This window comes from Microtus oregoni, unplaced genomic scaffold (assembly GCF_018167655.1).
Source record: "Microtus oregoni isolate MIOR12 unplaced genomic scaffold, Mior012 000009F_ref0000495, whole genome shotgun sequence".
Classification (NCBI taxonomy): domain Eukaryota; kingdom Metazoa; phylum Chordata; class Mammalia; order Rodentia; family Cricetidae; genus Microtus; species Microtus oregoni.
The window spans coordinates 10140807-10160826 of record NW_024543068.1 but is presented as its reverse complement, the minus strand read 5'-3'; the positions used below and the strand labels follow the sequence as shown (position 1 = coordinate 10160826).

The 20020-nt window shown below is 44.3% G+C and overlaps 1 protein-coding gene across 1 annotated transcript in view; it reads right to left on the bottom strand.

Moving 5' to 3' along the window:
- The window catches only part of Sptlc2 (serine palmitoyltransferase long chain base subunit 2), a 70411-nt gene extending 54328 nt beyond the window's left edge, over nucleotides 1–16083 (bottom strand). Inside the window, exon 1 of the mRNA XM_041658698.1 lies at nucleotides 15856–16083. Within this exon, the coding sequence (XP_041514632.1) occupies nucleotides 15856–15981 (126 nt within the window). The 5' untranslated portion in view covers nucleotides 15982–16083. The remainder of the gene's footprint in view (nucleotides 1–15855) is intronic.
- Nucleotides 16084–20020: the final 3937 nt, after the last annotated feature.

Here is a 20020-nt window from a genome sequence, read left to right as displayed (position 1 = left end):
TGATTCTCACCACCCGCACGGCAGTTCACAACTGTCTGTAGCTCCAATTCTAGGGGATCCAATGACCTGTTCTGGCCTCTGCAGGCAGCAGACCAACAAGTGGTGCACAGATACACATGCAGACAAAACACCCATACACATAAAATTAAAAGACAAAATGAAAAAGAAATGGTACCTTAAACCAAAGCAATAATGGAAAGATGTACTCAAAAGATACACACGCACACACGCATGTATGTATATGCTAAAACTGACTAGAACGAGACGTAAGGAATCAGGGTGGTGAGGCTGGTAAGGTCACTATCTCAGTGGTTAAGAGCACTGGTCAGCTCTTTTAGCAAACCTGAGTTTATCACATTGCCAGCACCCACACAGAGGTTCAAACTGTCTGTTCAGTTCAGCCCCAGGGGATCTGATACCCTCTTCCAGCCTTTGAGGACAGTAGGCACAAACCATGGTAAACACACTATAGATGCAGGCAAAACACCCATATACATTAAATAAAAATTTAAAGAGAAACAAAGTAGGTAGAAGAGAGAATGGACAACCCCACAGCATCCTCTAAGCCATTCTGAGGCTTCTTAGTTTCTTGTTAAGTTTGTCTGTACAGAGCTTTATTAGCCCAGCTAGACTCACACTCACTATATACTGAGGAAGGCCTTGAAACCCCTAACCTTCCTGCTCCACCTCCTAAACTCTGGGATTACAGGTATGTACCACCTCACTCAGCCAGTCTGATTCTTGTCTCTTTTTCTAGTCAATACTATTACTGAGTTTTTACTTGAATTTTGCTTCTGATTCTACTCACTATTTAGATTTAAAAAAAAAAAAAGCTGCCTATGACTACCATAACTCAGGCCATCTGACTAGCCATCAGAATCTCCAACCTATTGATATTGCTACACAATGCTGTGATCTACAAAGGTCACACTTAAAAACCAAACAACATGACCTCTGAATGTGATATATGTCAAAAGACGGGCAGATCCCTGTGAGTTCCAGGCCAGCCAGCTATATAGAGTGATATCCTGCCTCAAAAACAAACAACCTTGTAACAAAAAAAAACAGAAATAATCAACAGTTTATCATCTTTTTGTGTTGGACACAATCATTTGTAGCTGCTATCATGGGGAAGAGGCTTATTAGTTCTCAATAGGCTTCAGAGGCTGGGGCAAACAAATCTACGTTGCGATCCCAATTTACTCCCCACAACTCTACATTTCCATTTGCCTCCATCAACAAAACTAACACTGAAGGTACCTTCCCACCCAGCCCCTCCTCCCTCCCCAAACCCGATTCTCCCTGTTACATTCCCTCTTTTGGTCACCAGCATCACCACCCAGGCGACCCTGGCTCCCAAGTTTGCAGTCATCTTTAGCTCCACCTTAGTTTTTGGCTTCCACCCAGAGTTGTTGGTTCCAGACCTTCTTGTTTGGCACCAGGAAGTGTGCAGGGTCTCATGCAGCCCAGGAAGGTCTGGAAATCACTACATAGCCAAAGATTATCTTGAAGTCCTGATCCTGTCTCCACATCCCAAGTGCTAGCTAGGGTCACCACAGCCGTTGGCATCAGAGTATTTGGCAGGGGGGGAGGGGTGCTGAAAATGTTGCATACCTTGACAGGGACAGTATGCAAACACACAGAAGTGAAAATTCGACAGCCTGGTACAAGAGACTAGCATATTCTACCCCTCAAAACTTTTTTTACTATTACAATATCCTTCTTGCTATCTGGTCTCCACATCCCATGGGCTCTCCCGATAGACCAATAACCATACCCAAACAAATGCAATCACAACACTCCCTTGCTCAAGTATCAGTGTCTTTATAAGTCTCAAGTCACCATCATGGCACCCAACTAAGTCTGTAGCCTTGTGAGGCTGACATTTCTTCCTCCTAGCTCCTGAGTTCTTTGTGCCAGTCACAGAAAACTTCTTGCCAGTCTTTAAAAAAAAAAAAAAAAAAAACCCTCTTCCAAGAATGAAACCCTTCCTCAAGTAATGCCCACTGCTGAAAAGTCAAGACATAGTAAATTAAGTACATTACTTAGAAATGAGATTAACCCCAGAGACCGTGGCAAAAAGAGAAAACGGAAAACCAGTGCTTCTGAAGATGAAGACGGTCAGGAGAGAAGGCTGTAGCGTATTTCACAAGTCTTGTGGAGTTCAGATGCTTAGAGCCGTGGGCTAAAATTGAAGTAAAGGGATTTATTGACTCAAGAAAAAAAAACAGTGAATGTGTGTGTGTGTGTGTGTGTGTTCCTTAAGGAAAGAAAAAGACAGGAAGAATAGTGGAGGGAAAGGGAGAGAAAGTTGGAGAATATAGCATAGGAGCAGAGCGTTTGAGAAATATAAGGGGTGGAGAGAGGAGGGGAGGAGAACAGAGATAAGGAGACAAAAAATTCTCTTTCTGAGCCATCTCTGAATCAGCTACAGTTATTGTTAGCTTTTAATATTTGAGAGCATTATTTATTTATTTATTTATTTATTAAATTTATTTATTTTCATTTTATATACATTGATGTTTTGCCATAGGTGTCAGGTTTTCTGCAACTGGAGTTACAGACAGTTGTGAGCTGCCATGTAGGTGCTGGGAGTTGAACGTGGGTCCTCTGGAAGAGCAGTCAGTACTCTTAACCACTGAACCATCTCTCTAGCCCCGAGGGCATTATTTATTAAAAACAAGAACTGCTGGTATGATGTTGCACATGTTTAATTCCTGGACGTGGGAGGCAGAGGATCTCTCTGAGTTGAAGGCTTGTCTGGCATACAGAACAGCCAAGGTTACTTCAGAGAGACCCTGTTTAAAACAAATCAACAACAACAACAATAAAAGGACATTGTATTATATAATAACAAATCAGATAATTGATATAGTACTAGTATCTAGTCTACAACATTATTAAAATTCTGCCAACTATCCTTATGATGTCCTTTACAAAAAAAAAATCCTGGAAGTATGGAATTCTGTCTTTGGTCTCAGGAAAAAACAAGCAATATTTAATTATACTGTAAAATGACTTAGAAAGACAAACTCATGACTCTGAATAGGTTTTCAAGAATCCCATGAAAGGATGCAGAGTTAACCATATTTTGCTCAAATAGCAAAATAATTATTGGGGAAATCAAGGCATACATTTCTGTTATGAATACAAGCTCATGTAAGTACACTGTCATCAAGCAAATGAATGCATGCCAGTTGCATGCTAGGAGGTCAGAGTCTGAGTACCTAGTGGGTGCTTTATACTATTTTTAAGTCTTTATGTCCAGTTGCTGGGGGGAGAACTTCAGTTCCAGCTCCAGCACTCACATAAGAGCCAAGGAGGGCAGTATTACTTCTGATCTCAGTGCTAAGGAGGAAGACAGGTGGATCCCTGCGGTTCACGGGACAGCCTACTTAGCAAGTTCCAGGCCAGCGGGAGACCCTCTCTCAAAAACTTAAGTTGAGCCGGGCAGTGGTGGCACACGCCTTTAATCCCAGCACTCAGAAGGCAGAGGCGGAGGACCTCTGTGATTTGAGGCCAGTCTAATCTGGTAAACTGCAGGCTAGTCAGGGATGCATAGTATGACCTTGTCTCAAATAATGATGTTGGTAATAAATATCATGTAATAATAACATAAAATAATAAAGCAAAAGGTTCCTGAGGAACAACACCTGGTATTCTCTTGGCTCTGCATCACATGCACAAACACACACCTTCTCACATGTAACAAAGTAAAATAGATAAACCTAATGTCCAATACGAGCCACCCGTTTCTCTTCAGCAACCTAAGAACTGTTGTTATCATGCCTTCTGCAGTAAGGGACTCCCACACATTTCTATTGTTCTTTAAAATCAGGCCTGCTGAAATGATTTTTCCATGGGATTACCCTCTCCCTACCGCATACCACATGCTTCTCCCTACTACACACCACATGTATTAGATGAAGAGCCAGGAGCTCCATGCAAATCATACAAGGTATATGCCATGCTCTGAGCGTGTTTCCACAACAGTCTCTTTGATAGGCAGAGAAATTATGAAAATTAGGTAGGCCCTTGATTTTCCTGTAATTAGAATAAGTCTGTAACGTCTGACTTTGTGTTGTGTGTGGTTTGGACGAGAATGAACCCCGCAGGTTCACATTATTTGCATGTTTAGTCCCCAGCTGATGAACTGCTTGGAAGGACTAGGAGGTGTGGCCTTGTTGGAGAAGGTGTGCCACTGCAGGTGGGCTCTGAGGTTTCAGAAAGCCCATGCCAGACTCAGTGTCTGTCTCTGCCTGCTGCCTGTATATCAGGATAAAAAACTCTGACTTTAGCAACCATCCCTGTCTACTTCCCACCATGACATTGGACTACTCTGAAAGAAACCCTCCAATTAAATGCTTGAGTTGCCTTCATTGTGGTGTCTCTTCACAGCAGCAAAACAGTAAGGACAACAGACTGAAAAGTGCTCCCCAAACTTCTGTCAAACAGACTATCTGACATGACTGTTCTACTGAAAACCCTAATCTTTCTGAACAAATTGACTATAAAATGTCGGGAAGCAAATCACCAAGAAGACAGAGGTGATTTTGAAGATAAAGGAATAGGTGGAATCACGTCAGACAGATAATAGTGATTGAAGATCTACAGTATGTGAGCATAGGATTTTAATTAAACAATGGGGAAATAGAACAGAACAGAAAACTCTGTAAAAGAGCACTGTGAATACAAAATTGGATCAGTGATAGAGGTGGCATTTCAAATTACTGAAGAATGAATTGCTTTTCTATGAATTGAAATAGTTTAGTATGTGCAAATAAATAAAAAGTAGACCCCCCGGTAAAGGAATGGAGGCTCACACCTTTTACCCTACCACTTAGGAGACAGACACAGGAGGATCTCTGTGTTTGAGTCCAGTCTAGTCTACATAGTAAGTTTCAGGATAACCAGAACTACATAGAGACTACGTCTCAAAACAAATAAATTAATTAAATTAAAAAAAATAGATACCTACCTAATAACATACTATAAAATCAATCCTAGATTATTAATTATCCAGATGTAAATCCAAAAATTAAATTGTAGCATGTTAAAAAATTTTTATGATCTTGGAGTATATAATAATTTCCCTAAAATCAAAGCACAAGCCACTAAGTAAGGGTTAAAATTTTCTCTGCACATGCATGTGTGTGTGACTAGTGCATGCATGTGCACTGGGGCATGTGCATGGATGTGCAGATAGAGGTTGATATCAGGTGTCTTCCTCAGTTATTCTTTATCTTATACAGTATACCCTTTGTCCAAGCAGCCCCATTCGAAAAACGTTCATTGCAATGAGCCACTGGTCTGGTAAAGGCCTCTGGCACACCATCATCACTGGACCCTCTCCAGAATTTCTCTAGGATATCCTACCGTTGCCCCGGATTCACAAGCTCCAGCAAGTCTTATATAGAGTAGATGTTAGGGTGGGCCAACCTAAGGCCCAGGATGTGGGTCTGGGTGTTAACTGAGCTACTCACCTGGTCAGCCTGGGCCATTGGGACCACCCCCTCAGGTGCTCATATGAGGGGCAGAACCAGTTCTTCCAGGCCATGCCCCCCTACCCCGCAGCTCTCCCATGAGGGGCAGGGTAAACTTTCCTGCTACAGAGCAGCAGAACCAACTATCCTAGGGCCAGTAAGGGACAGGCAGGCTGAGCACGGCCTTCAGATTTGAACACACATAGTTCCTATGGTAACACAGGTCATGACATCAACACAGACCCTAACTACAGCAGGAACACAAACCCAGACATAACCCTCTGTGGCAGTTTGGGTCCAGAAGTCACCATGGCCCTGTGGCAGATCAGATCCTGGGCATCTGCACAGCCCTCGGTGGTAACAAGAGATATAGACATCGATTCAGACCCTGGCTGCTGCAGGAACACTGACCGAGAAATGGTCCTAGGCAGCAGAAGGGCCCAGATGACACCATGGCCCCAGACACCAACATGGCTACAAGTTGTGGCCTAGACCCTGGGCATCTGTGTGGCTTTGATGGTACCATAAGCCACAGACATCAACACAGACCCCAGCTATAGTAGCTATGGTAGTCCACTGACCCAGACATGTTCTTGGGCAGAGGCTCAGGCCCAGATGGGTGGCATATTCCTTTAATATCAGTACTTGGGCCGGGCAGTAGTGGTGCAGCCTTTAATCCCAGCACTCAGAAGGTGGATCTGAGTTCAAGGTCAGCCTGGTTTATTGGGTGAGTGCCAGAACAGGCTCCAAGGCTACACAGAGAAACCCTGTCTGTGGGATGGGGGTGGGGGACAAAGGACTTTTGCAGCTTTGAGAAAGTTAAAAAAATAAATAAGCACAAAGGACTGCAATGTAGCTTGGTTTTAAAATGTTTGCTTTGCAATCATAAAGGTCTAGTTCTAATTCCAGCAACCATAAAACCTGTCCTCATGCCGTTTTTAACAGGCTGTCTTCTTCTGCGATTACATCTGCAAATTGTCCACAGAGAGGCAGAGAGAAGATAAAGGAGGATACGTGCACTTCACTTTGACCACTTCCTGCTGGCCAGAGGTTAACACGTGGGCGTCCCCTAACTGCATGACGGGTCTGGGTTGCCATGTGACACCGAGAACCTGCGATCTGATGACCAACATGAAAAGAGGGAGAATGCATAGTAGAGCAGAGAGTAGTCCTGCCACAACACGGCATCGAGAAAAGTCCGAACTAGACTTCTCTGTCCTTAAACAGTCAATTTTCCTGAAAGTCTGTATTAAATAATCTATTGCTTCTTTTTTGTTTTGTGACTTTCTTTATCAGAGAAAAGTTAGCCTTGCTTGGGGGGGGGGGTTAAATTTGTTCCCCATAATTTGGCAAACAGTAGGCTGTTACAGAATTTTGATTTGTGGTCTTATGGAGTTTTGAGGATATCTATCTTTACATATGTTATGAACAAAGCAGCAAACTGGTAGTTATATCAGGTGAGTAAAGTCTGATGTCCTCAAATATAGTATGTATTCTAATTATTTTGCTATTGCTGTGGTAAAATACTGACCAAAAACAAACTGGAAAGAAAACTGTTTATTTGACTTATATGTGTTAATCACAGAAGCAGAGAGAGAAACCACAAAAAACCCTGCTTACTCGCTTGCTTTCAGGCTCACCTTTCTTATTCCTCCTAGGACCACCTGCCCAGTAATGGCATCGCCCACAGTGAACTGGGTCCTTCCACGTCCATCAACAGTCAAGAAAATGCCACACTTACAAGCCTGCAGGTCAATCTGATGGAGGCGTTTTCTCAACTGAGGTTCCCTCCTCCCAGGTAACTCTAGTTTTGGGTCAAGTTGACAAAAACTAAACCTAACACACATGCTCGCATATACCTTGAAGCCCTAAAGTGATTAAAGGTTACACTACCCCAATATATACCAAACAACAGTTCAGAAAATTGTAATTGAACTTATAGGGAAATTGTACTTGTCACATTTCAGTTGAGGAATAAAGACAGCTCCAGCTAAACTACATGAAAAGGAGACCTATTGAAAGGATAGCGGTGACAACGAGGAGGACAAACAACTCTGAAAGGCGAACACAGCAAGCTCCCCGGCCTCAGGAGCAGTCAGTCACCTTTCAGACTCTCATCAGAAACTCAAACTCGGTGAGATAGGGTAGTTGGATTCCTTATGGTCAACTCATAGATGTGGCCTTAGGAGTCCACCCCACACATCAAAAAGTGTTCTAGACAAGAAAAATGGGCACATGCAGCTACAGTCAACTAGCCTGTGCCAAGGGAAGGGCCGAGCAAAGAGGGTGGCATGACGGAATCAGCACATGTTAGGGATGTGTACAGCTGAGATAGAGAGCAAGATATGTGGCAGGGTTGCCGTTGTTCAGCCTCCTGCATGGGCCTGTAGTGCTCAAGCCTGACTGAAGCAGAAACTGCTACAGAGGAAGTCAGGACAGTCCCCACAAGATCGTACTGTTGAGACATACATGGATCTACATAGGAAGGAGGAAAAGACATGATCTCCTGAGTAAATTGGGAGCGTGGGGGTCACAGGAGAGAGTAGAGGGGAAGAGTAGAGGAAGGGAAGGGAGTGAAGAAAAATGTATAGCTTAAAAAAAAAAATCATACTATGGTTGAACTTGTCCCAAGCTGGCTGCAATCACTCATGGGAGCAGGCCTTGAAGGTTATAGCAGAGCCTGACCTTGAGTTCTGCTTCCTGGTCCACCACCACAAGGTCAGCACGGTCCTACCAGGCACTCCTGCCTGCATGAACTGCTCCGTACGCTTTCACCGCCATGGACTGGGCCCCTAAAACTGCTCTGTCAGGAATCTTGTCACAGCATTAACCTGTGCAGACTCACCCAGGGTGCCTCTCAATGGACACCTTCCATCCATGAAAAGCTGAAGGCTTCTGTTGTGGGTTTACAGTAGAATAAATAAAAATCATGTCAAATGATGTTTTCCAGTAAGCCCTGGAAGCTAATCTCAATCCATTTCACATGATAGTTAAGATACTGCCAAATATTAAGGATTTTATCTGATAAAGGGAAATATGGTCACAATTTTGCAAATGTTTCCTGCTGATAAAAACATGGCCAGCTTTGGCACAGCTGCGTGTTCACACAAAGGCTCACACTATTCTCTCTACTATGCGTGGCATGCAGTAGGAGAGGCTAGTGCACTTCTGTGAAATTCCAAGAAAAGGCCAGCCTTCGTTTCCATGGGCTCCGTCTCATACCTCTTCCTCCCAACTGTGTTCTTGCACATTCAAAACTCCGTGTGTGATGCATGGATGTGTCATCTGAGAGGCACTATGGCTCTCTAGTATTGTTATCTTTGATCTCTCCTCTTCTACCTTAATGCCCTCTTGTACACACTTGACCAACTCCATGGCTTCAACTACCACCCATTCCCTTTTAACCAATTCTCATGAGATGAAATCAATTATCATCCTTAATTATCCAATTTAATGCCCCCACGACTATGAATGGATTCTGAACTGTCATGTGGGTACTGAGAATTGAACCCGAGATCCTCTGGAAGGGTAGCCAGTACTCTTTCACAGCTAAGCCATCTTTCTAGCTCCTACTAATGAATTCTGAATTCAATGCTATGGTAGAGTCAGACAAACTAAATACAGCTAAGACTCTTCCAAACTCAGTAACTTAAATGTCTGGACTTTAGTCTTTATCTGCAAAATGGGGATGCTATTTACCTAGAAAGACTCTTCATTTTTTTTTAACTAAACAAAGTTTATTCTTTGACAGTTTCATATGTTTATATAGTACATTCTCTCTATTTAATTTCACCTTCCAGCTTCTCTTTCCTCCCACCTGTTTTCCACCTCTTCTCCCTACAGGTCCTTTTCCCATTTATGTCTTCTGTAACACTTTGAATTTTAACCAGGATAGTTGTGTGGTCACAGGTTTAGCCTCTGCGTTTTGCACACAGTTGAAGGCAACAGCTATCCCTTCCTCAGAATCCATCAAAAGCCAAGAGTTCCATAGAAAGATGACGGCCCCCTGAACCCCTCCCTATCCATCATGACTGGCCTGTGCAGGCCCAGTGCAGGCCGTTGCAGATGCTGTGAGATCATGTTTGTAAGGTCACTGCTACACCACAAAGACAGCATTACACATTTCTCCTATTGGTCCTCCAGTAGGTACTCTGTAAATGGTGCAATTTTCTTTTTTCTTGTGATGGGGTCTTATGTAGTCCACGCTCAAACTCACTATGAACCTTAAACTTCTTTGGCCTTTTGCCCCCACTCCTGCAGTTCTAGTGATAGAACCCAGGGCTTTGGGCATGCTAGGCGAGCACTCTATAACTGCAGCACACCCCAGTCCTCTCTGCTACTACTATTATTCATACTTTTTCACTGTCTGAAAACATTGCTTACCCTTCTTAATGAAACACCCACCATGTACCTGGTTTTTTCTAGAACCACTTCCTCCCAACTGTGTTCCGCAGGCCTGCTCTTCAACCCTGTGTGCATCTTTTCCAAGAAGCACTATGATTCTTAAGTTTAACAACCTTGGTATCTCCTATTCTAGCTTAAGGACATCTTCTCATCTTCTATCTACTTTGTCAGTGCCATGGCTTCAAAGACTACCCATCCCTTCAAATAACATCTCCTGAATTCTAACTACATACAGGCATATAATATAAACAGTAAAATCTCAAATGTTTGCTTTAGGGTTTTCAAATTGGGGTGGGGGGAGGGAAGGCTTATTTAAACTGATTCAAAATCATCACATTTGGGCTAGGGACATGGCTCATTTGGTAGGGTACTTGCCTAAAATGCATGAAGCCCCAGGTTAGAGTCCCAGTATAATGGTGCTATATGTGATTCCAGCATTTAGAAACAGGAGGAAGCTGGGCAGTAGTGGCAAACACCTTTTATCCCAGCACTCAGGAGGCAGAGGCAGGCGGATCTCTGTGAGTTTTGAGACCAGCCTGGTCTACAAGAGCTAGTTTCAGGACAGGCTTCAAAACTACAGAGAAACCCTGTCTCAAAAAGCCCCCCCCCCAAAAAAAAAAGATTCAAGAGATAGGCATGTTTAACCATGGCTTAAACACTACACAATGTACATATGTATACATTTATCAGAACATTACATGCTGTATTGTGGAGCGGTGGGCTGCATCCCGCCACCCAGCTAGCTTAACCCCCGAAATAATTACACAGAAACTGTATTCATTTAAACACTGCCTGGCCCATTACCTCTAGCCTTCTATTGGCTAACTCTCACATCTTGATTCAACCCATTTCTAATAATCTGTATGTCACCACGAGGCAGCTTACTGGGAAAGATTTAGCATGTCTAACCTGGCGGCTGGCTCCATGGCAGCTCTCTCTGACCCTGCTTTCTTCCTCCCAGCATTCAATTCTGTCTCCCCGCCTACCTAAGTTTTGCCCTATCAAAAGGCCAAGGCAGCTTCTTTAACCAATGAAAGCAACAGAAATACAGAAGGACCTCCTACACTAATTACATAGATACAATTTTTGCATTTTTCAATCAAATGACTTTTAAGAACCTGGACAGAAAACAATTGTTTCAATGCTTTAAGCTCTACAGTGACTGTGCACCACTTCTACAACCAAGAGTAAGAATTTTCTAAAAAAGAAAAATAGCCTTAACTTCATTAAGGGTATTGAAAATAGTATTAAAGATAAGAAATGTAAAATAAAATGTCTGAGATTAAGCAGGTCAAGAGCAAAGGGCTTTCCTAATATTCACAAATCACAAATTCTAGAAGCTTCTTAGAAATTACTCAGGAGGCAAGTGATTTGTGGCACAAACCATCTACTCAATCAAGTAAGGAACAACCATTCTGCATGCAAACACTGCCTCTACCCGTCCCTCTCAACTGCCCATTCTGCCAATAAACACTGCTTCTTTCAATAACTGAATCAGCCAACTTAACTCTCTTGCTTAGAGGGTGACAAGCTTCTAGTGTACCTGAGCCCACCTAACAAATTGGCAAGTCTGTCCTCCTTCAACACCCATTTTAAATACTATCTTAGGAACCAAATGGTTTATGATTTCTTAAGAATTCTTTTTTGGTTGTTTGTTTTGTTTTTCAAAACAGGGTTTCTCTGTGTAGCCCTGGTTGTTCTAGAACTCACTGTGTAGACCAGGCTGGCCTCAAACTCACAGAGATAGCCTGTCTCTGCCTCCCCACGCCCCTCAGTTCTGGAATTAAACGTGTAAACTACCAGAGCCCAGCCGAAAAATTCTTATTAAAAAGATGAGTCCCACAAATGATTGGATCCAGATAACAAAAATCAAATGTTCTTCCTCTTGGGGCAAAAAGCATTTGAAACAAAAACTTATCTCAAGGTTTCTGTAGTTACCACATTATTTCTGCAATGCCTAGAGCCTAAGGTGTCTATCCTGCCAAATCCAGAATGTATAATGGTTACTATGACTACTATTCCGGCTCCTACTATCTCATAACCAATCCCCAATCACTGTTTCCCTTCAGTGGAAACAAAAGCTAGGTGTAAATCACTCTTCCTTAGTTATCTGTGGATCTCTTTCTGACATCACACTTGTTTCTACTATGCTTGACTTTTATTTAACATAATTTAGGCTCTAATGCTCCCTTGTGGTTGAATTTTACTGATTCTGGCAATTAGAAGTCATTTATCCTTCTTAATTTCTCATCAAAACTACTCCCAAATGGAAGAAAGTTAGATTCAAAGCTGTCTCAATGACAGTATCCTTTCTCTTCTTTCATATTGGTTCATATTGGTTAAAAAAAAAAAAGCAGAATCTGACAGGCCTTGTGGTGCACACCTTTAATCCCAGCACTAGGGAGGAAGAGGCATGGGGATCTCTATGAGTTTGAGGCTGGCCTGGTCCACAGAGTGAGTTCCAGGACAGGCTCCAAAGATACACAGAGAAACCCTATCTTGAAAAATAAAACAAAACCAAAATCTGAACTTTTATAAAGAACAGGTCTTTTTTTAAATATGATGACATGCACAACCATCATTTGCTTATTAATCAACTGCTACCTCAAAACAAACAAAGAACCCAAAAACACAGAAACTGGTTTTAAGAAAACCATGCAAAGAGAAAACACTCTCTTTTGTAATTCAAAGAGAATTACAAAGATATTCTGAAGGTTCTTCCCAATTCTAATGCAGCCAGATAATTCTCAGGCCACAAACCACCCTCCACACCTTCAATAAAGGCTGACACTCCTCCCACTTCTTTAATGGCAGAGAGGAAACTAATTGCTTATTGTTCAACTGTAACTCTCCTCTGCCATCATCACTGAACAGTAGTAACCTCTGTTTCGTAATACTTCCTTACCACATTATCTACTTATCAAACTCAGCCCCAGTCAGGAGTCACTGTTAACATAGGCATGAATCTTTTCAAACCCGGTTGAGTGTATACAAACATCAGAAGTAGCCGCTTCCCTTGTGCAAACTTGCAGAAAGTCTACAAGTTTCTATTTCTCTCCAGTCCATTAAAAAGCAACATTAAGACAGGCAAGGAAACAATTTACATTTCAGCCATGTGATATTTAGTATTTTAGTGAAAGCATGACCCTTATATACCTAGTATCTTACTGTGTCTTTTCAGACAGAATTGGCACTATTTCCCAATACCCTTTCCACTCCCAGGATACAAGGAAAGGTAGGTAGGGGGTTAGAGCCCATACATTTAACTTAACACAACCAACTTCGAAATTATTTTAGGACATTCTCTTCTCATAAACTTAGAGCTCTTATTCCTCACAAATGAAATACCAGCTTTAGAATTATTTGTGAAGAATAGTTTTCTAGAAAGGATATTGCACCCCTTAGAACATTCCATTAGAACATTCTTCCAAATGCCATTGTGCCTTGAGTGAAAATGTTCGATAAAGTAGGTTAAAAAAGCCAGTAATTGGGGCAGGAGAAATGGCTCAGTGGTTAAGAGCACTGGCTGTTCTTCCAGAGGACCCTGCTTCAATTCCCAGCACCCACATGGCAGCTCACAACTGTGTGTAACTCCAGTTTCTGGGGATCTGACATCTTCACACCAATGCACATAAAATGAATTAAAAACAAACAAACAAAAAAAGAGCCAGCCATATGTTACAAGCATGAACTTCTTTGGGGATGGGGGGGACCCTGAGGTTAACTATATATAAATCCAGACTGGCTTTGAACACTCCTCCTTCCAGCCCCAGCTTCCTTCCCAAGCATCAGGATTACAGGTGTTTGCCACCACACCCCTCTACAGTCACAGATTTTTATATTTCATTTTAGTAACTTGGTATTTCTCCATCTTAATAGTTGGCAGTCTCTGAAGAAATACCATGCCTACAAATGCTAAATTGTTGGGATTCCGGGAGGTCAGGACTTGATTTACTATTTAGTCAGAATATCTAGTGACTGAAAGGAACATTCAGACAGAAAGCATCTCTCACACGTGGCCGGCTTGGTCTGGACTTCCTTTTTCCTCACCAGTTCACCCATTATCTTCTAGCTCCAAGGTTCAATTTCCCTGATACATTCTATATCACTACAGTGTTGTCTCATTAGCCACCTTACACTGCTAGTGAAAACAGAGAATTCTTCCATGGCTCACTACTGTCCTCAAACTCACTATGCAGACCAGGCTTGGCTTGAACTCACAACGATCCACCGGCTTCTGCTTCCTGAGTGCTGGGTTGAAAGGCCAGCGACACCAAGCCTGGACCACAGATGGGACTTTTATCACACCCTCTCTCCCACAGTCAGCTTTTGGAAACCAATCTTTTGAATCGTAACACCTTATACATTCAAGGGAGGTCAAGTCTTTCCTATGTACTCCCATCCTAAGCCTTCGCTCTTCCCCACAGTCTCAATAACTCATCTTGACCTGGAGAAAACCCTTCCACGACACAGGGTTAACAGGCCTGTCACCGACTCTGATTCAGGGGACAGGTTAGTATCTATGTTAATGCCAAAGCAAGGTCATCATCCTATCAAAACTGCAATAGTCACACTCCAGCTAAGGGGTTTAAAACTCTTCTTCCTGGTATCTGCACAAGACTTAAAAATGTTAAAGTCAAAATCATCTCAGCATTCTCTTCCAGCAATGTTACGTCTTGAATCTCTTGAAGAAGCTCATCTTAGAAACGTATTTCACTAGAGGAGTTAGCAGACATAAATGAAAGGCTAGTTTAAAAAAAAAAAAAAACACTGTCAGGAAAACCAGGCCTGTTGGCACACGGCATTAATCCCAGCACTTGGGAGGCAGAGGCTGGAGAATCTCTGTGAGTTCGAGGCCAGCCTGGTCTACAACGCAGGCCAGTCATGGCTGTTACACAGAAAAACCATATCTCAAAACAAACACACACACACACACAAAATGCTGTCAGGAATTCAGAACTCTGTAAGGTATTTTAGAACTGCATGAATACGGTTGATGATTCAACTTCTGTTAATTAGTACAAGGACTCATGACAACTTACCACTGGATTAAGCAATGCCCTCTTCGATAGCTCTGTTGCTTGGTGAAAGGGGCCACCTAATCTAACCTGGATGGTGGGATGGGGGTCTCACCAATCGCACAACAGGACAACTTTCAAGACACACGGGGAGGGGGTGGGGGGTGGGGTCCCTGTCAAGTCCACCGTCAAGGTTTTCCTGGTAAAGGAAGTTCAGAATGGGGTAGGAAGAGGCTGCCTGGGTGAACTTCCACAACCGTACTGCCTAACTTTCCTAACTCTTCCTGTCGGGGCTGCAAGACTCTACAGGAAGCATGTACTTGAGGGGACCTGAGAAGGAACCCTAGAGAAAGTACAGACGGGCTCCGAGGGCGTTCCTATGCTTCGCAGTGGGAGAGGCCTGCACTGCTTGCAGGATCGGGACTAGGAGAGGAAGCCCTGCTTCCAGGGACCCGGAGGGCCCTTCAGAACAGCAAATGCTGGGGAGCTTCACACAGCTGAGGAGCCGGGCAGACTTAGGGAGTCCCGCGTGTTGGGGAGCCCAGTCGAGACTGGAGAGTCGGGCAGAACTCGGGAACCCCGCACATCTAAGAATCCAGGTAGACCTGGGGAGTCCTGCATGGTAGAAAGCACCTCATCGCTGGGGAGGCGGAGGCCCGCAGGGCTTGGGTAGCCAGGTAGAAATGGGGAGGCTCGAATAACTGGAGAAGCGGCATAACTGGGGAGCCCCACACGGTTGTTGAGTCCCGCGCTGCCCTTGAGTCTCCCTCGCGTTCAGGTGGAGGCCCAGTCAATGCCGGGTCCGGGCGCCAGCGCACCTGAGCCGCGCCCAGCCGGCCGCTGAGAGCCGCCCGCGCGGCTGCCCGTCCGCCCCGGCCTGGCCCGGGCTTCGGCTCGCGGGGTCCCGGCCCATAGCCCCGGCCCCGCCCGGCTTCTCGGTCTTGTCGTACCTGGCCGGCAGCCGCGGCAGTGGCGGTGCTGCTCTTCACGTACCCGTTCCTCACTTCCCCGTTCTTCACGCAGCCGTTCGCCCGTAGCGGGCGGCGGCAGCAGCAGCCGCCAGGCTCCGGCCGCATCGTCCCGGCAGCACCCGGTAGCACGACAGGCTCTGGAGGCGGCTGCGGCGCCAACTCCCGCTCCACACCGCACCCACCTCCCCGAAACCGGAAATGGCTGCAGCGCCGCTGCCAATTCCCGGTCCGGCCGTCACACAAGGGCGGGGCCAGAGGAGAAGACCAGGTTCTCCGAAGCCGGGCTGCCGGAGGGACCACGGGGCGGAGCCTGATGGAGTCCGACCAATCCAAAGGCTAGGGAGGCGGACCTCATGCTGCTTCTGGCCAATCAAGGCGAGAGAAAAGCGTCTTGCTAGCGTCAAGGGGGCTTCTTCGGAGGAACTCGAGAGCTGGGCGCTTGATTGGAGCCCTAGACAGGTCGTAGGTGGAGCTTTGCTGCCTAATGGTCTAGACTGAGGAGGAGGCGGAGCCCGGAAGGAAGTAGCCAATTAGCGTGTGGAGGAAGAGACAGGGGGCTGAGCCCAACTCCAGAGCCGGTTCCCGGTTCTGCACAGGTGGTGGTTGCCCTCTGTGCCCTTTCTCCCTAGAGGTTCTCGGATTGAATCCAAGCCCAAGACAGGCAGCTCCCTTACTTCATTAGCAAATTCCTCTGTGGGTGTTAATAGAATAGCCCTTTTGACTGTCTCTCACCGTTCCTCACCGTGCGCTACGCAGACGTCTCGAGTGCGCACCGCTTGTTTCTATCCGGGTTTGCCCTGTACAGTTTCCTCTGAAGACTTTCCTTGAAAGTCAGGAGACCTGATCTATTTTCAGATCTTCTGATAACCGAAACTGAAATTTGAGAGTTAACTACTTTATGAGTCAACTTCTTTTTAAAATTCTTCCTGCTTCATAGATTCATTTGCAAGAATTACATTAGGAAAGCGTTGTGCACCTATCAAAATACCTAATCCAGACCAGTAGTAAAAGAAAGGAAATCGTTCCACATTACAGCATTACAGAGAACTTTAGTTACCCATAAATTTTTAGTGTCATGATTAAGAGTATGACTCAATCTTGGTTTGAATTCTCGCTGCCTCACCTACTAGCTGAGTGACCTCCGTGTGTCTTCCTCTGCTCTGGGGGATAATAATAGTTGCCATAAGAGAATCTAATGAGTTAATGTATGTGATGTATTTTGTGCAGGACCTAGCAATTAGTAAGTGTTCATTAAGTACTGGTTATTATTAATTGCTGAACGTGCTATGTGAACCCCAACATCATACAACCCCTACTCCCCTGGAGCTTTTAGAAATGAGTTGGCAAGGTATTTGTTTTGCTCGAATTAGGAGAGGACCAGTCTAACAGAAAGTGGAGAGAGCACAGAACTACTTTCAAGTCATGAGCATTCTGATCCCAAAGTGAATACGCTAATCAGAAAGAATTATATGGGGCCTGGAGAGAGGACTCAGCACTTAAGCGCACTTAATGCTTATACAGAGGACCTGTATTTGGTTCCCAGCACCCATATAGTGGCTCAGAGTGTCAGAGGATCCAAAGTCTTACATTGATTTCTGAGGGCAATAGGCATGAACTTGGGCCACATACATACGTGCAGGCAAAACACTCAGACACATAGAATAATACATTTTTTAAAAGTTTTTTTTTGTTTTTCTTTTAAAGCTCTGTATACCTTTAAGTCAAACATGGAAATGCATGGATATGATGCCAACATTCATGAGGTGGAGGTAGGAGTATCAGGAGTTCAAGACAACCTTTGGCTATAAACCAGTTCCAGGTCAGCCTGGGATATATGAGTCCCTGCCTTAAATATGAGGGGGTGGAGATGACTCAATAAATGGAAGACTGCCAGGAAAACGTGAGGAGTTAAGCTCAGATTCTGAGCATCTCGTTAAACTCCGAGTGCTCAGGACATGGAGCCAGGAGGATTCCTAGAGGTATCTGGCAGCCAGTCTAACTGAATCGGTGAGCTCCAAGTTCAGTCAAAGACTCTGTCTCAAAAATAAGGTGGAGAATGAGTGAGGAAGAAGCCCGAACGTTGACATCTGACTATCATGTCACACACCCACCCACAAAGAAGTGTCTGCCTCGTGAAGCTTACACGCCACTGAGAAACAAGATATGGGGCTGGAGAGATAGCTCAGTACTGAAGAGCATTGGCTGCTCTTCCAGGAGTTGTGGATTTGAGTGCCTGAACCCACTAACTGATCATAAGCATCTGTATAGGTGATCTGATGCCCTGCAAAGACATGCATGCAGGCAAAACACTCAGACATATAAAATAAAAAAATAATTCCTTGCTGGGTGGTGGTGGTGGTGCACACCTTTAATCTCAGCACTCAGGAGGCAGAGACAGGCGGATCTCTGTGAGTTCAAAGTCAGCCTGGTCTATAGAATGAGTTCCAGGGCTGTTACACAGAGCAACTCTGTCTCAAAATAAATAAATAAACAAAAATTTTAAATTTGTTTTCAAAGTATATACCCATATAAAGGAAAATTTTTAAGATGAAATTAAAATAAAAGGAAAAACTTTTGAAGAAGGAGAAGAAGAAATAGGCAATAGGAATTTCAAAATGGGACATTGGATGACAGCAACAAATCAAACTACCACAGACAGTGGAGGTATTCAGGGCAGAAATCTGGTTGAAAAAAGAGCTAAGCTATTTGATTGACACTTAGATAGGGGGGCTGAGAGAATGTGGAAAAGGCTTGGACAAAAGGTGTGCAATTAGCTGGACCTTGAAGGGTGAGTGGGACATAAAACTGGTTCTGAATGTACAGGGGAGTTTGTTCCGGAGGGAAGGACCCACGGTAGCACATGTGCCAAGCTGGGCAGAACAGAGCCTGGATCCTGGGAAGAGCCTGTCCCTTCCTCCTGAGGACAGGACACCACCAGCTTCTTATGTTGTTCTGCCACTTACTCACCACTTGTGGCCTTAAAGCAGTCACACACAGCCCTGATTGCCTCACTTGCCATCCGAGGTTAATTCCTGCACTTCGTCTCTTGCTAGACTGTTGTGTGTACATGATATAATACACAAAGGACGTGATTACTCAATAGGCCATTGCTAAATCCCCAAAAGGACTCTGCAGTGGGAAACACCCGGGACTCCACAAAACCTTCCAGATCCACAAGCTACCTCCTGCTCCTCATTTCACAGAACTTACATGCAAAGTCTCATGCTCGGTACCAGAACTCAGCTCTCCTTGTCTTCAAAGATGGCTCGAATCACTTCAGCTGTGAAGCTTTTCTTGAAGCGCATCGTCCCTATAAGATCAGATGGCCTGTGTCACATGGCTTTGGAATTCTCAGAGAGTGCGTGATCACAAACAAGAACTCCGTTGTCAAATCCAGGAGGATTGAAGACCCAGCTCCAGCACTCACAAACCTTGTGACTTAGCAGTCTAACTCTCAGTGACTCAGTTCCTATGTGTATGAAGTGGAACACACGGACTTCACGGAACTGGGGACTGACTCCAGGCCCAGGGATTCAGCGCCTTCTTTTACTTCCACAGGCACCTGTGTGTGCATGGTGTGAGAACACACTTGGACACCCGCAAGCATGCACATGTGCACACACATGCACACCACGATAAAAATAAATTTTAAAAAAGAATTTTATTTTGTGGTCTAATGAGGTATACTGTCTAAGTTTAGGGGTAAGGAGAGTGCTAATACAGGCAGATTCGGGGTTACAAAGATTCAGAACAGAGCTCTTTGCTGTTTTTAATACCTTGAGGTGGCTTTAGGAAAATCTGCATCATCTCTACAGGCAATTCTATCTTGACTGTCCATCAACAAGAACCAATTAGGTTCCAGAGAAAGGATCTTTTTTTCCCTTCCTCATGCCCCTTAGTTTTCCCTGTCTTTCTATCTAGCCTCATCAGTGAGACCATAAAAGACTCACAGGACAGAAAGGAGCCTTTTTGAAGTCAGCTGCTTCTGTATAAAACAAAATAAAAACACAAAGACGGGAAGTTCAGAGCTGGGAGGCCATCTTGATGTTAAGAGCATATATAGCACTTCCTTCCCAAGTCCTCCATGCTTCGTTCATTCATTTCTCCATTTGGTCATTCCTTCATCAATAAATAATGTTTTGTT